The sequence below is a fragment of the Poecilia latipinna genome, unplaced genomic scaffold (assembly GCF_001443285.1).
Source record: "Poecilia latipinna isolate Pla-1442-1.1 unplaced genomic scaffold, P_latipinna-1.0 Scaffold2150, whole genome shotgun sequence".
NCBI classification, from domain to species: domain Eukaryota; kingdom Metazoa; phylum Chordata; class Actinopteri; order Cyprinodontiformes; family Poeciliidae; genus Poecilia; species Poecilia latipinna.
The window spans coordinates 89,908-105,613 of NW_015114766.1; the positions used below are offsets into that span (position 1 = coordinate 89,908).

The 15,706-nt window shown below is 40.0% G+C and overlaps 1 protein-coding gene across 6 annotated transcripts in view; it reads left to right on the plus strand.

Moving 5' to 3' along the window:
• clip1a (CAP-GLY domain containing linker protein 1a) overlaps positions 1–15,445 on the plus strand; it is a 26,940-nt gene extending 11,495 nt beyond the window's left edge. For 3 of the 6 annotated variants that reach the window (XM_015017498.1, XM_015017499.1, XM_015017500.1), the window contains exons 9-25: positions 2,743–2,847; positions 4,778–5,656; positions 5,779–5,895; positions 6,050–6,107; positions 6,222–6,305; positions 6,453–6,609; positions 6,759–6,891; positions 7,145–7,360; positions 8,872–11,316; positions 11,946–12,074; positions 12,914–13,020; positions 13,165–13,285; positions 13,395–13,447; positions 13,633–13,653; positions 14,442–14,559; positions 15,109–15,256; positions 15,346–15,445. In XM_015017498.1, the coding sequence (XP_014872984.1) occupies positions 2,743–2,847; positions 4,778–5,656; positions 5,779–5,895; positions 6,050–6,107; positions 6,222–6,305; positions 6,453–6,609; positions 6,759–6,891; positions 7,145–7,360; positions 8,872–11,316; positions 11,946–12,074; positions 12,914–13,020; positions 13,165–13,285; positions 13,395–13,447; positions 13,633–13,653; positions 14,442–14,559; positions 15,109–15,256; positions 15,346–15,416 (4,962 nt within the window). In that variant the 3' untranslated portion in view covers positions 15,417–15,445. The remainder of the gene's footprint in view (positions 1–2,742; positions 2,848–4,777; positions 5,657–5,778; positions 5,896–6,049; positions 6,108–6,221; positions 6,306–6,452; positions 6,610–6,758; positions 6,892–7,144; positions 7,361–8,871; positions 11,317–11,945; positions 12,075–12,913; positions 13,021–13,164; positions 13,286–13,394; positions 13,448–13,632; positions 13,654–14,441; positions 14,560–15,108; positions 15,257–15,345) is intronic. The other 3 variants (XM_015017502.1, XM_015017503.1, XM_015017501.1) reach the window with 3 other exon arrangements.
• The last annotated feature ends 261 nt before the right edge of the window (positions 15,446–15,706 follow it).

The window sequence follows — 15,706 nt, forward strand, 5'->3', positions numbered from 1 at the left end:
GTTTAATGGTTTGAATAATTATCCTTATGTCAATTTCCTTTAATAATTGCCTTTGAAAATTGGTAAAGGTAACACTTTATTTGAAGGGGGGTGAATAAGACTGTCATGACATCATCATAAAGATGACATAACACCTGTCATGCACATGAATAAGCCTTCATGAATATTTATGACTGTTGTCATAAAGTGTCATTCGGTAAATTATGACACTTTTAATACAAAGTTGACATTATTCAAAATGTCTTTGTTATGACAACTTGACATTAACTAAGAAATCATTACTGTTTAAACTTCACCTTTAATAACATAAAGTTACCAAATTTTTAAAGTGCAATCAGTAATACTTTTATATAATTTATATCAGTAATGATTTCTTGGTTAATGTCAATTTGTCATAACAAAGACATTTTGAATAATGTCAGCTTTGTATTAAAAGTGTCATAATTTACCGAATGACGCTTTATGACAACAGTCATAAATATTCATGAAGGCTTATTCATGTTCACCACAGGTGTTTATGACAGTGTCATGTCAGCCTTATTCACCTGCCTTCAAATAGTGTTACCGAAGTCCCCTTTTATCGCTTCGTTACTTGTGTTCTAAATTTTTTGTTGTTGTTCTAACAAAAAGTGCTGCATTTAAAGCTACTTTAAATGGAGCTTTAAATACATAAAATGAACACAGTATAACCAGGTGAAAATATAATTCCTTTAATTTTAAACTGTTACAGTTGATGCTCAGCTGTGATTTTTTTGGTGCCTTTCTGTCCAGTGATGTGACCTTATGACTTGTTCTTGCCTCCCATCCTCGTCTTTCATGTTGGTCCAGTGCTCGGCATGAAATCACTGGATGCTCCCCTGTCATTTCACTTCACTGACATGAATCCCTCAAACGTAATGTCTACTCAGTTTGATTCGCACGCGGTTTTCATGATTATAGGTACTCCAATGGAAAATAACTTTAAAAATGGCAAATAAATTTCAGTGACATAAACCTTTTTTTTTTGTAATCACGCCTTGATTGGTTCTTTACATTTGATTAGATTCTAAACTTTAGCTTTATAGCTTAAATACATGCGATGCATGACCGAGCAGGTATTTAATATAACTTGTATTTTGATTTTTAATATGAAACCTAAAGTTAAAATGAGGTTTGTTATGTTCACCCAGGAGCACAAATATATTTTGTTTTGTGTAAAATCATTTATTAATCTCGTGCAATACTGAAAGTCAAATCAGATTAATTCTGTGTCATAATTCAAAGTGATTTTTGTTTTACAGAAGAATATTTAAGTCGCAAGTCTTGCACATGATGGCCTGTTAACTGCTGGTTTATTATACTTACAGTTGAAGCAACGGCCTTGGTAACCAAGAGAGAAATGTTTTTTTTTTTTTTTTCTGGTATTAAATCAAGGCTAAATGTGCTACAGTTTTACCTTCATGATACAGAAAATGTCTGTTAGAATATATTGACCTTACAGTGCCTTGCAAAGGGATTCATGCTACTGTGTCAGAGTACAACCAGAGTTTTAATGTTTTATTGGAAGTTATATTTGATGGACCAAAAGGAAAGTTGTACATTAGTGTGAAGAGGAAGAAAAATGACACATGCTTCTCCATTTTCCTTTTTCCAAATAAAGCTCTAAAATATGAGAAGTGCATTTGTGTTCACACCCCTGAGTCAACTCTTTGTGGAACCAATGTTTTCTGCAATTGCAGATCCTTTTTGGATGATTTTCTACCACATCAGACTGAAAACTTTGCCTACTTTTTTATAAGACCATGGCTCCAGTTCAATCAGATTGGATTACTGGTCAAAGAGTCTAAATTGGCTGGTCTGAACTTTGACTGGTCCACGTAAATATGACTTGGCCTAAACCAGTGGTTCTCAATCCTCTGTTGTATGCTGAGGAAGTAATGCAATCATTTGAATCAGGGGTGCTGGAGCAGAAACTGTTGTTGCCCTGCTCTGTGTTCTTTGGCCTTCATCATGCTGTTATTTCACTATAAACACCGGAGGCCGTCACAGTTGGATTAAATTGCACACACACACTGGGGCTCTGTTCTGAAATCGGTGCTTTCCACTTGGTTGTATTTTAGTGAGTAGCGCGTCTTCACAGATTTGTTTTTGTAAAAGTAAAATAAAATCTCTTTTTTTTTTTTTCCTTAAAATTTGCCATTTTTTGTTGGTCTCAGATAAAATCTCTGTACAACAAATGGCAGTTTACGGTTGTAACGTGACATGAATGATACCTTTGCAAGTTGCTGTAAGTTACAGTTTAGTACAAGGAGTTGCTACTGATTATGAAAAAGCATTGGTTTGATACACATGGCCATTGTTGTTTATTAATCATAACAGTTTGCTTTATTCACCAGGTGTCAGTTTTGCATGTTTATGTCTACAACTGCCTGCTACGGTCTCATCCCTACGCTTGTCCTGCACACCCATAAACATGCTTGTGTTGTATTTGCCGTCGCCCATTCACAAGAAAAGCCCATTTGCAGCCATTTTGCCCCCGCATGAAATTCCTGCATGTGGTGTCTTCTCATTTCCACTCATTTACGACGCACCGCGCCCATCCAGATCCAGTTCCCAAGCCCTTCAGTTCGCCACACACGCACACACACAAACGCAACTCACTCAACTCTCTCTCCTGTTTCCCCTCCCTCTCTGTCTGTGTTGGGCTGGCATGTGATGGTGGCACTGGTGTGTTCTCTTCCTCTCCTCCTTGTTTACTAACAGACGCAGACCAGACTGGAGCATGCCCACATTAAGGAGCTTGAACAGAACCTGCTCTTTGAAAAGACCAAAGCTGAGAAACTCCAAAGAGAGTTAGAAGACACTAGGGTAATGAATTCTGCCTGGGGATGGGGGTGCTGCATTGGGAGAGAGGGCCTGAGGCGGGGATACACAGCAAACACATGTTGAGGTTTTCCGAGGTGTCAGTATAGGTTTGTAAATGTGTAAAGATTTGATTTTTACGGAGTTTAAAATTGATCTTGTACTAAAAAAAAATCAGCTTGTACTGTAAATATAACCTCAATGGCCACTTTATTATGTACACCTCCTAGTTAATTGCGGTCTAGATCACCGTTTGCCATCATATCTGCCTTAATTCTTCACGGCAGAGCTTCAGAACCTTTCTTCGGCTATTTTGAATCATATTGACATGATTGCATCATAAAATTGCTGCAGGTTTGTCAGCTGCATATCCATGATGCAAATATTCTATTTCTCCGAATCTCAAAGATGCTCTGATGGCCTGAAATCTGGAGTATTGAGGCAAATGGAGCACAGTGAACTCATTGTCATGTTCAGCATTCCGGTCTGAAGTGGTTTAAACTTTGTGACGGGCTTGATTATCCTGCTGGATGAATTGATTTATCCACTTTGGTCAAAAAAAAAAAAAAAAAGGATGGGCAGGTCAGCAGTAATATTTAGGTAGACTATCCAGTTGGTACCAAAAAATATTCCTCACACAAATACGCTACTTGGCACTTTTACACAAGGCAGAATGGTTCCATCCCTAAAGTCTGAATGACTGAAAATGATCGGACCAGGCAATACGTTATTGTTCTAACTCTGTATTTCTGTGAAATACGGTCTCATTTTCCTGTTCTCAGCTGACATAAGTCTTGCCTGGTTTGTGTATCTGCTGTAGCCCATCTGCTTCAAGGTTCGACATGTAAGAGTGGATATTCTGCATACCTTGAGCCAATCCGCTTATTCTTCTGACATCAAGATACTTTTTTTTTTTTTTACCTACACCGCTGTTTTGATGGGCTTTAGTTTTGTTAGGAGGCAGTTCAACACGTGTATGTAATAAAGTGGCCAATAATTAACATTTTATCACTAAAACTTAAGCTTCCTCTAAATTTTAACCTGATTTTCTGTAAATGCTTCCACCAAGCTGCTCAGCATGAACCAATGCTTTTCTGATATTGCTGCTTAACCAGACAGACAACTTTTCCCCGTCGCCTCAAATCATTGTCCCAGATGTCCCATGTTGTATTTCTCCTGGCATCCATTTGTCCTGCTTATTTGGCGTCCCTACGTTTTGCTAGTATAAAACCTATTCCCCACTCCCCTAACTTTGAGTCCTGGTATTCCTTTGTGGTATTGAAGTCATTATATGCACTAAATTCTTATTATAATGTGATTTACTGTGTGAATTCATTTTCCTAATAAAAATATGTGACATGTCAAAACCAAGGTGGAAAAGTATGAAAGAGGTCGGTGAAACTTCTTTTGTGGCATTGATGCAGTAATTTGTTTCAAAAGAGCCCAGAGCAAATATTGAGCGCACATAGTAGACATTTTGTAATTTTTTTTTTTTTTGGGGGGGTTTATGTGATATTCAAATTTTCTGACAGTCTTAGTTTTAAGTTTTCTTTTGCCGTAAGCCATAATCATAAAAATTGGTAGAAATAGAAAGTATTATGGACATTTGAGTGTAATGAATAAATAAGAGAGAATTTTAAAATAGGTTTTAATCTACAAATTTCATCTGGAATATTAAGTCTGTCGTTATTTAAATTGGGGTGTTTTTTTTGGCCACAAGAGGTCAGTATAATTCCTTTTTGTGTGACCAAAAGTTTGTATATTTTGTCTTTAAACATCAATTTGATTAGTTTCTCTATTGTGAAACAGTTTTTATTTGGCCTCTAATGTCATTTTCTGTGAGTCGCACAGTAATTTTAGACTCTGTTTATGCATCGCTATTGTGAAGATTTCTGAATAGAATTCCATTGCAAATGAAAGATTTCTGCTTTTTAAGGTTGCTACAGTGTCGGAAAGATCCCGTATCATGGAACTCGAGCGAGACCTTTTACTGCGCAACAGAGAAGTGACTGGCCTCAAGCTGCGTCTTGAGATGCAGCAGAACTCCGAGGACCCGAGCGGCACCCTGTCCCCTATCCTGGAAGAGAACAACTCTCTTAGGGATCAGCTTTCAGCTGAAGAAGCTAAACACCAAGAAGAGGTCGAGTCATACAGAGCAAAGCTGGAAGCGCAGGAAAAACTCCACAGCGAGGCGGTCGCCCAGCTTCAGGCGACAACTGTAATGCTGTCCAGCGACAAAGAACAGCTACAGATGCGCTTAAGCCAAGCAGAGAAGGAGAATGTTGACACCGTTGAACTGTGGCGTTCAAAGATGGAGTCTGCCATGGAAGAGCTGAAGGCATCTTTTAGCAACGGTGCAGATGCTCAGATAGACGAGCTTGCGGAAACCAAAAGTGCTCTGGAAAAGCTTAAGGTGGAGCATGAAATAGCTTTAGAAGAGGCCTCAGCCAAACACGAAGCCAAGGTCTCAGCTCTGACCCAGGAGATGCAGGCACAGCTGTCGTCTCTGTCCGAGGAAAAGGAGCGACTGGAGGAGTCACTGCGGTCCAGTGTCGAGAAAGCAGAGGAGCAGCACCTGGTGGAGATGGAGGATGTCCTTGGAAAGCTTCATGCTGCTGAAACCAGGATAAAGGAGCTCGAAGAAAAAGAAACCAGGCTGGCACAACAGTTTCAGGACAAGGATACAGAAACCAAAGAGCAAGAGGGAGATATGGCAACTCTACGCAGCCAGTTAGCACAAAGTAACCAGGAGTGTGTGGCTCTGAAGAGTCAAGTAGAGGAGCTCCAGAATCAAGGAGATGGCAGTCGAGCAGCGGTAGGTTAGAAAACGCCTCTCGGTCATTTCACCGTTCTGTAGTATTGTTTTTTTTGTTTTTTTTTCTTTCTTTCTTTCTTTTCTTTTTTCTCAGTATGAAGATAAACTTTTGCTTACTGCAGGTTGTGGAACTGAGCTCACAGTTGGAGGGTAAAGAGCAGGAAGTGGTCACCTTACAGGAGAGTCTGACTACACTACAGCAGCAGAAGGACGTCATGGAGAGCGAGATTAAAAGCCTGGTGAGGTTCATAGAACAATGTTTGTGTTTCTCTATGGGACATAATTGACTTAATCCTCCATTTATTCTGTGCTTCTGTGACTACAATGCCTTCTTGTTTCACTCTTGTCATGTATAATGACATAACAAATAAAAAATGTTTTTTCTCCCCACAGAATCTAAGGCTGCGGCGAAGCACAGAGGAGCTGAATAAAGCCATTGAAACTATGAAAGGTAGCGGATATAGTCATCGTGGGACGTAATACCCCTAATGTTTTACTATGTAGAGTTTACAGCTCTTTTCCTTTTAAGTTTGCTTGGATTAAAACCGTGTTTTGTTTTGGACAGAAACAATTGAGAATCTGGTTAAGAAGAACGAACACTGCACGTCCTTAGCTAGTGAATCAGAGACCCTAAGAAGTCAGCTTGCTGGTTAGCAGATTGAAACTGTGTTTGTTCTGTGCTGAATAATTTGCAGTAAGGTTGCATCAAGCCAGTATTATGTTGTAGTATGTTTTTTTTCTTCCCATTATAACAACATTTGGACCCTATAAGTCAGCTGGTCTTGTTTTTCTTTAGTAACGGAGCGAAAACTGAAGTCTGCAGACGAAAAGCTTGAGCAGCTGTCAAAGGACAAGAGCAAGTTGGAAAACGATATTTCAGACATGATGAAGGCGTCTGGTGACGATTCAGTCCAGCTCACAAAAATGAATGAGGATCTCAAGCAGAAGGAAAGGTAGTGAAACTAAATACTATTTCTTAAATGTTAAAATTAGTTTGGTTTTAATCTACTTGCTGTTCCAAATTTCAGACCTGTTATACTTGCTGTGTTAGAATAGTTGTGCAGTTTGGTAACCTGTTACCTCCTTTGTTAACATTACACAGGAGACTTGAGGAGTTGCAGAATCAGATGGCAGAGGAAAAAGAGAAGATGGCAGATTTGAAAGAAAAGCTCCAGAAAGAGCAGTCTAACAAAGGGCATGAAATGAGTGTTCTTCAGGAGAAGATAGTTACCTTGGTTAGTATTTCAGGAATGTAACAAGTATGCTACTAATCCATTTAAATACTTCCACTTCTCAGTATTTTCTGTATGATTTGACTTGAAAACTAACACCAATTCCTTTAACTCCTATAGTAATGCTTCAGAAATGTACATTCTCATGTTCAATCACCCTGTCAGAACATTTCAGGATTGCAGTGAATGTGTTGGATCTAGTTAGAGGCAATAAATGTGAAGTTTTGTTTCACTTTGCGGTTTTTGCGTTTGCTAGGAAAACGCTCTTAAACAAAGTAAGAGTCAGGTTGAGGATTTGAAGGCCTCACATGAGAAATCCCTCTCCGAGGCCTCCGAGCTCCATTTGAAGGAATTCGAGATTCTGCAAACACAGTTTGATCAGTTGAAGATGGAGCTTTCCTCCTCCAAGGACAAAACTGGAGAGCTGGAGAAAACCGTGTCTGAGCTGCAGACGTACAAAGAACAGGCTCAGGTAAGCACTGCTTCAGAAGTATGTAAGAGGAGTCGATATGTTTTAAAAGGTTCACTGGCACAATGTTTAAAGATTAGCAAGGTTTATGGTATTTATGACTTATAAGGAACATTTGTGAAGATCTAAATGTTTTACAAAGTCTCAAATGGTATATTATTTGTAAACTTTAAATACATCCGTTTTCTTTTTTAACACCAAAGCATAATGTGAAGTGCAGTTTTAAAAAGCATCAATTCGGTTTAAATGCAATTTTGTTATTTTTGCATTATGATATTTTTTAACTCATTCACATTTAACGGTAATGATTAGTAAAAATAAGAATAAAAAATGCCAGGCAGAGGGTGGAATGACTAAACTTTCATATTATTATTATTACACCTACACTGTGAATGTGTTCAGTGTTGCCCATCACTACCATTATCACCACTAAAAATTTCAAAGCAGCACCAGCACAGAGGCAATCCTTGTCACGTTATCTTATTTTTTTTTTTTTTTTTTTTTTTGCATTACTCTCGACTCGGTAAGCTATGACAACTACCACTCACTGCCACTTGGAGGCACCTTGTCAGTAGTGGGTTGGAACCCTTTTGACCTTCAGAACTACCATAATTCTTAATGGCACAGATTCAACGAGCTCGTAGATGTCAGTCAGTATTAACACATCAGGACCCTCCAGTGAATGACGATACTCAGGCAGACTGTGGCGACAACACAATGCCCAGTTGGTTCTGTGGGGCTAAAAGCACAAGAACAAAATCTGCCCCACCCCATTACAGCACCAGCATGTTGACAAAACGCAAAATAAATCTTTACACCGAGTTTCCCCAAGTCTCTTGCATGTGAGGGAGTGGGCTTTAAAAGGATGAGTCAACTATAAGTTACAGGGGGGCTTGTTTACTTTTTGTGAAGGGATTATTTTGGGATTTCCTTTTACCCTGCTTTTTCTGTGGAAAATTTTCACTTGTGTGAAGACAAATGGTGCCGCATTTCTCTTCATGTCAGTCAAATATTTTCTCTTATGTGGGTTTGAACAAAAACACACAAAGTTTGATAATTAATAGACAAGCCTGTAATTGTGTTATTAGACATTTAAGACACAAGAATTACAGAAATTTGGCAATTTAATTTTCTTAATAGAAAAAAAAATTATGGTGTTACTCAAATGATTTTCTGTTGTAATACTGTATAAGTGCATTGTATTCATGCCGCCATTAGTGGTAACACCCTGGCAATCTACACGCCTTTTATGTTGATATTAATTACCTTTATTTGTATTGATGCCATTGTTATCGAAAAGGTTTCTTAGTCGATGTGAAAATTTTCTGCCTCCACAGTTTGTGGTTGAAAGCTTTGGTGTGACCCCCTTTCTGATTTTTATGCTTCTGAGGCTTAACCTTTCCATTTGCATATCACTTGTATCCATGACTAGATGGTTTATTTTGTATTTATTCATGCATTGCCCTGTGTGTATATCCCCCCCTCTTTTTTTTTTTCACCTTTTATTTTTCCAGCGGCTTTCTGCTGAGCTTGACTCCTACGTTGACAATATGTCAAAAAAACTGGATAAGCAGAGTCTTGATCTGGAAAACATGTTTAAGCAAAGTGAAGATCATAAAGCTGAGAGAGGCAATCTGGAGAGGCGGCTTTCTGAGTTGCAAAATAAACTTTCTGTCACTGAGATTAGTTGCAAAGAGGTTTCAGTGCAGAATGAAGAGCTCCTGGCAACTAATGATAAACTCTCAAAACTTCAAGAGGAACTACAGACCAGTACTAAGCAATTAGATGAAGAGAGGACTTCACTGAAGAAGGAACTGGAGAATCTCAAACACCTGCTGCAGGAAGCAGAGGCCGAAAACAAAGAACTGCATCGTGGTAAAGGTGAATATTTGACTCAAATTAAGGAGCTTCAAAGAGAAAATGCTGAGATGAATGACTCTGTCTTGAAGCATCAGTTGGACGTCGAGCAAACCGAGTCTAAAAGGAAGCAGCTGCTTGAGGATTATCAAAATGTTTGCAAAGAGAAGAGCCGGCTGGAAGAGGACCTCAAGGAAAAGGAGTCAAAATTCACCTGTGAGAGACACGATCTGATATTAGAGCGAGATTCTGCAAAAAATGCTCGGAAGTCTCTTGACGCTAAAAATGCTGAGCTGCAGGAAAAAGTGAAGTCATTGAATTTGGAAAAAGAAGACCTTAAGATGAAGACTGTGCAGCTCCAGTCTCGGGTAGAATCCCTAACAAATGAGAAAGCCGAGTTGTCGTCTGAAGTCGGCGCTGCTGCTCTGGAGAAAAAGAACCAAGAGACGGAGAAGGAGGAGCTCCAAAACAAACTCGGCCAAACCAAGAAAGACTTGGAGAGTCAAATTCGTGAATGTGAAGAGCTGAAAGCCTCTAAAGCCAGCTTGGCCCAGATGCTTGAAGAGTTCAAGACAAACAGTCAAGTGACAGATTCTGAAAGGCTCACCCTATTGCAGGAAAAAGAAGACCTGCTTGCATCCCAGAGGAAGGTGTCTAGTGAGAAAGACAACCTTTTCAGAGAGCTGCAAGAGCTCAAGGAGAAGCTCCATGTCCTGACGGAACAGTTGTCCCTTTCTCACGAAAAATATAACGAGGCATCATCGTCTTTTGAGCAGGAGAAACAAGCATTGCGTCTACAGAACTCTGAAATGGAGATGACACTTCACAACTTGCGTAAAGAAAAGATGAGCCTGGATTCAGCTCTTGAGCAGCAGAAGACGGATTTTGAGCGTTTGGAGGAGGAGAAGGGAGAGTTGGAAGGGAAGTATACCAAGGCCTTATCTGAGAAGGAGACTCTTTCTGTGGAGCGTGAGAAGCTCGCTGGTGACAATCGCACAACTAGGAGCCAGTTGGATGGTTATGGCAGAACCAATGCTGACCTCCTTCAACAGAAGAGTCATCTGGAAACAAAGCTTGAAGAAACTAAGTATCAAAAAGATGAGCTGGAAGCCAAGATCACCACTCTGGAACGAGAAAAGACTGACCTACAGAATGAACTGCGGAAACATTGCTCTGATGTTGAAATTCTGGAAAAGACCAAAATTGAACTTGTCGCTGATCATAATAAAGTAAAAGCGGAGTTTCAGAAGTCCAACTTGGAGCTTTCTCAACAGGTAGATAACCTTAAAAAGGACCATCATCATCTTCAGTCTCTGCAGACCGAAGCTGAGCAGAAAGTCCATTCTTTCCAGAAGGAGAACCAAGTTCTGCTGCAGGAAGTCCAGGAGTTAAAAAAACAGATGACATCTCTGTCGGAGGCGAAGGACCTGCTTGAGATGACTCTACAAGCTGAAAACTGTGAAATCACTAAAGCAAAAGCTGACAAAGATGGTTTGTCTAAGCAAATTGAAGAACTTCAGAACACTTTGTCCAAAGTAATGCAGGAAAACAAAGATATATCTTTTCACCGCAAGAATGCTGATGAACAAAATAAGTCTTTTAAGGCAGAAATGGAATCTCTAAAAGAACAATTAAAACGGCGAGAGCAAGAAAACCATCAGTTGGGCCAAGATAGGGAACAGCTGGCAACTAGGCTTGAGGAAATGGACAAACGGATGACTCTGTTGACATCGGTGAAGGAAGAGCTTTTAGCTAGCCAGTCTGAACTGAAGCAGGAGACGTCTTCTCTTTGCGCCAAGAAAGAAACCTTACTCGCCGAACAGTCGGAGCTTCTTAAAAAGGTGAGGTGTTTGGAAGCAAGCAACAAACGGCTGCAGACTGAACTCCAGGCCCAAAAAACTGAGACGATAAACTTGGAAAAACGGTACAAGAATGCTCTCGAGGAGGCGTCTGCGTCTGCTGTGGTGAAAGAAGAAATATCCTCCAGCGTTTTGCAGCTGTCGGCTCAGAAGAACGCCCTGCAGGCTAAGAGGGATGAAGCCGCCCAGCAAGTCAGGGAGCTCGAGTCGCAACTAAAAAACGCTATTTCTAAGCAGCTTGAGGTATTTCTCCTCCAGTACCAATTCTAGTGGTGCTGGGGCTTTGCCGCCTTCACATTGCATGCTTGCTAGTTTGTCTCCCTTTTAATTTCACGTCTTAACTTTCATCCTCCATTTACTAACCTCTGTTTACTACCCTTAGCTCCCAGCTTTTGCCTGTGGACTTATAACGTGAGCTACTGGTAGGCTAATTTAATTTTAGTTGGACTTTGAACGCCTTGTTGCAGCCAACCATTTGATGCAGTTTATTGGATGTGTTAATCCAAAGAGGCTGGTCTAATGCTTCCTTTGATGAGCAGGAAGCATTCGCAAATTTTTTCAGTCTCCGTTCTGAGGCCACAGGTTGCAGTAATTGTGGTGGTAATCGTCAACAAGAGCTTCGAAAAATACAACGTTCTAATACACTTTTTAAAGTGTCAGTCTGTTAATCGGTGATAAAGTGTCTCAATAGAACAGCATGTTGTTAATTTACTACTTATTAAATTGAAATAATTGTATTGTAAAAACATGCACTTGTACGTGGTTTCCAAACCTCAGATCACACAAGAATGAGATTCTTTAGCTTTAACGTCAGTTTGCTGGTTTTATGTAAAGCTGCTCATCTCACTAAGTGTCTTAATCCCACCGCTTAGGCTTCTGGTAACGCCGCTGACGCTCTTGAGAAGCTCGTAAAGGAGAAAGAAGCTTTGCTGAAGGAAAAGAACGAAGCTCAGTCATTGGTGGAGGCACTGCAGCGCTCCAAGGACGAAATCCAGACTCAGGTGAGAGACTGGTTGGGTCAGAAGGAACGCCAGCGATGCAGTAGTTCAGAGATGAACTTGGCTTTTTTTTTTTTTATCTGAGCTTTCAGAGGTACTTTGAAACTTTCTAAATGTTTAAGACTTAATTTTAGATTTTTGAGGTAATAAAAAAAAATGTTTGGATAAAAATCCTTGGAAGTTTTTCAACTGCTGAATGTATTTTGTATTAGAATCCACATGCTGAAAATGCTTAATTGTAAATGTTTGTAATCGCCATTCTAAAGTAAAAGAAAATTTTAGAAATTTACTTTAATCACACTTCAGAGAGAGAGCAGCCGATCTCTTTCTGGTTAAGAACTGTTAGACTTAGAGGAGCTGACTCTCATCCCAGCTGCTTGACACTCGACTGCAAACCACCCCAGTGCATGCTGAAGGTAATGGCTTGAAAAACCCAACATCATCTGCAAACAAACAATGACCCTGAGCTTTTCAACCCCGACTCTTATTTTCAAGACCAAAACTTAAGGTATTGTCCATGAACAAAACAAACCGGATCAGTGAGAGGAGGCAGTCCTGACAGAGTCCAACTCGACAAACACAGAATACCTTTGGGACACATTCCTAAGCCTTTTCCAGATCCACAAAACGCATGTAGACTGGAGAAGTGAACGACCATGGAACATGCCATGGGAGATTAAAACAAAGCTCTGAGCAGTTTGGCCCTCAGGATCATAAGGACTGAAAACCTCTGCCACATTGAGGTGGGGACTTAACAGAGACGGGCGGCATGAGGAAGAGTTCAGTGAAATGATCTTTTAGCTTTAGACTTCTGGTTATTGACGTATCTTTTCTTGTTTTAGCTGGAAACATTGAGAAAAGGGAATTTAAAGTATCAAGAAGACCTGAACACATCCAAAGAGCAGCTTTCCACAGAAACACAGAGGCTGAAGAGTCTTTGCCAGGAAGTGTGAGTACAACTCATCTTGGATTGTGTGAATTTTCCAAGATGGAAGTGATTTTAAATCCATCGTACTTTACCACATTATTTATGGTTTGAACATATATTGTCAGCCCGACAGTTGGGTAATTTCATCATTTTACGTTTCATAAGTGAGGAGCTTAAAGAAGCGGCATCTGTGACGTCGCAGACTCTGCAGAGTCTTCAAGAGGAAAACAAAAGGCTGTCTCAGGAGCTGGCGAACAATCACAAAGACCAGGGAGATCTGGGGACGGTGAGGGTCACTGGTACTGGCATCAATATCGTTGTTGTACTGCGTTTATATGTAACAGTTGAAGTCAATTCAGCGTTTTTAAACGTGTATGTTTCCCCCCCCCCCAAAGCTAACTGATGAGCACTCAAAACTCAAGAAAGAGTTGGAAGAGTTGAAACGAAGGTAAACTAATCATGTTTTTATCACTCCAGCGTTGTCAGATAATCACACAATGTACATATTGTATCTTTTAAGAGTTTTTTTTTTTGTGTGTTAAAGCTTGCATGGTTCCATGAGAATTGGCATTTAATAATATATATTGTCCTTGAATTAAATGGCTGATTTATCACACTTCTTTCCCTTCAAAGCCTGCCAAATAATGTCTTCAGGTACTTGATGCTTTCTGATATCATGACTTGTCTGCAGTCACCGCATAAGAAAAATCTATTGACATGTTTGACCTCAGCTGCCTGGCAGACATGCTCTGTGTCTCATTCTTTGTTCTAAGATTCATTATTAAATTTAGAAATGCACAACATTTTTTCCAGATTTGTTAAATGTCTGTTTTATGCCAAAGTCCTGGCTGAGTAGTAATTGCTTTGAAATTGGAGGCTTTTTCTCTTTGCATAACATTTTTTCACGGTTCTCTCCGATCTGGGAGTGTTTGAAAAGAAATTTGGATTGGAGTGTGGGAAATTTTCAGATTGCCAGGCTTCGTTCTCATTTCCATTTGTAAATGTCCTTTTCTTCCTTGTGTTTTCTCTTCCTCCTTCATCTCCTTTTTCCTGTTTGTTGTTACGTTGCTATGCGTCCTTCTGTCCAGCCTTCCTTGCCTCCTCTTCGGTCTGTCCTTCCCACAAGACAAGACACAGGGGTGTCTTGCGTCCTTTCTTCCACGTTGCGTCTTTCTCCTTTCCGTCTCTCCTTTCTTCCTCAACTCCTGCCTATATTCTGTGTCTTGCCTGCTTTGCTTGCTTTTCTTCTTTGCCTCCTTGTCCGTCTTTCATGACCTACCTCTCCTCCATCCTTCTGTATTTTGTCTCGGAAGGTCTCCATTTTTAAAGCCCGTTTGCTATTGAAGTATTTGCCATGAACTCACATCAAAGGTTATCTAGAAATGAATGTTAAGCAGAGTTTTTGTTTCTCTGACATTTAGTGGATACTCTGTGTTCAACAGTGAAAACGCTCTGAGGGAGCAGCTGAGTGGAGAGAAGGCTGCCCTCCAGCAGTCCATTCATAAAAACGGTGCCTTAGTTGCAGAAAAGGACCAGCAGGTGGAGAAACTGAAGCGTGAGGTAAGGAAGAAATCTGACATTTTACTTTATCTCACATCATTAGCATTTTTGACATTTATCAAGACCTGCTTTTTCAATCTGTTGAATCCTAAATGAAGCTTTTAGCGTCATTTCCTTTCTACAGCAAAAACCAGACCCACCAGTCCTTCAAGAGACACTTCTGACAGGATATCACTTCTGGGTCAAATAATGACCTGCTTTCATTTTTATGTGTTTACAATCCTCCTCCTCATGACTTTGAAGATGACTATCTGGAAACCTCTGTCAGTGCTGACACGTTTTATCGTCTTCGCAGAATCAGATTTACATCTGTAATGTTTCTTTTCTCTAAAAGCTCATTTAAACTTTCGCTTGGAGATTGACATCTCGTATCTGAACTCCATAAATGATGGCATTATTGAATCATAGGCATTATTACTCATTGTTTTTTTTTGTTTTTGCAGCTCCTTCTCATCTGAAAGTGAAATTTGGTGGATGAATTGATAAATGGTAACATTTGTCCAGCGTGTGTTAAATTATATTGAAACGATTATCTTGTTTTCTTTACAGTTGGTTGCAGTGCGGGAAGAAAGTGCCTCTATTAAGACGCTCCAGAATACAATTGAGACTTTGGAGCAGGATAAAGCTAATCTACAGGATCGCGTAAAGAGACTGGAGAAGGACCTCGCTGCCAGGCCTGATCTCAACCTGACCTCGGGTACGGCGGCATTTCAAACAACCGAAGCGAACACGGCTTCCAGCTCAGTGATTAGAAAAGAAGTGGCTCTGACTTCCTTCTGTTTTCAGGAGATGCGGTTTTGGACCAACTGAGAGAAGATAAGGAGACTGCAGAGAGTCAGGTCTGGCAGTCTCACTAATCCTGAATAAAAGAACATTCCTCCTGTTTTTTTTCCCCTGAGTTTTCTTATAGTAACCACATTCCAATTAACATAAGACTTGAGTACGGGGCATCAGTGTGTACTAACTTCTTAAATACTAATTCATACTGCTTCAGTCTTCGTAGCTTGGTGAGAACTGGTACTGCAATAAAATGTTTTAAGTTACAGAAGGGCATGTCTGTCAAAAAACGTTCAAGCATATTCTAAATTGAAGACGGTCATTACACACACATGGATATATTTGAAGCCTTGAAATTTTCCAGTCTATA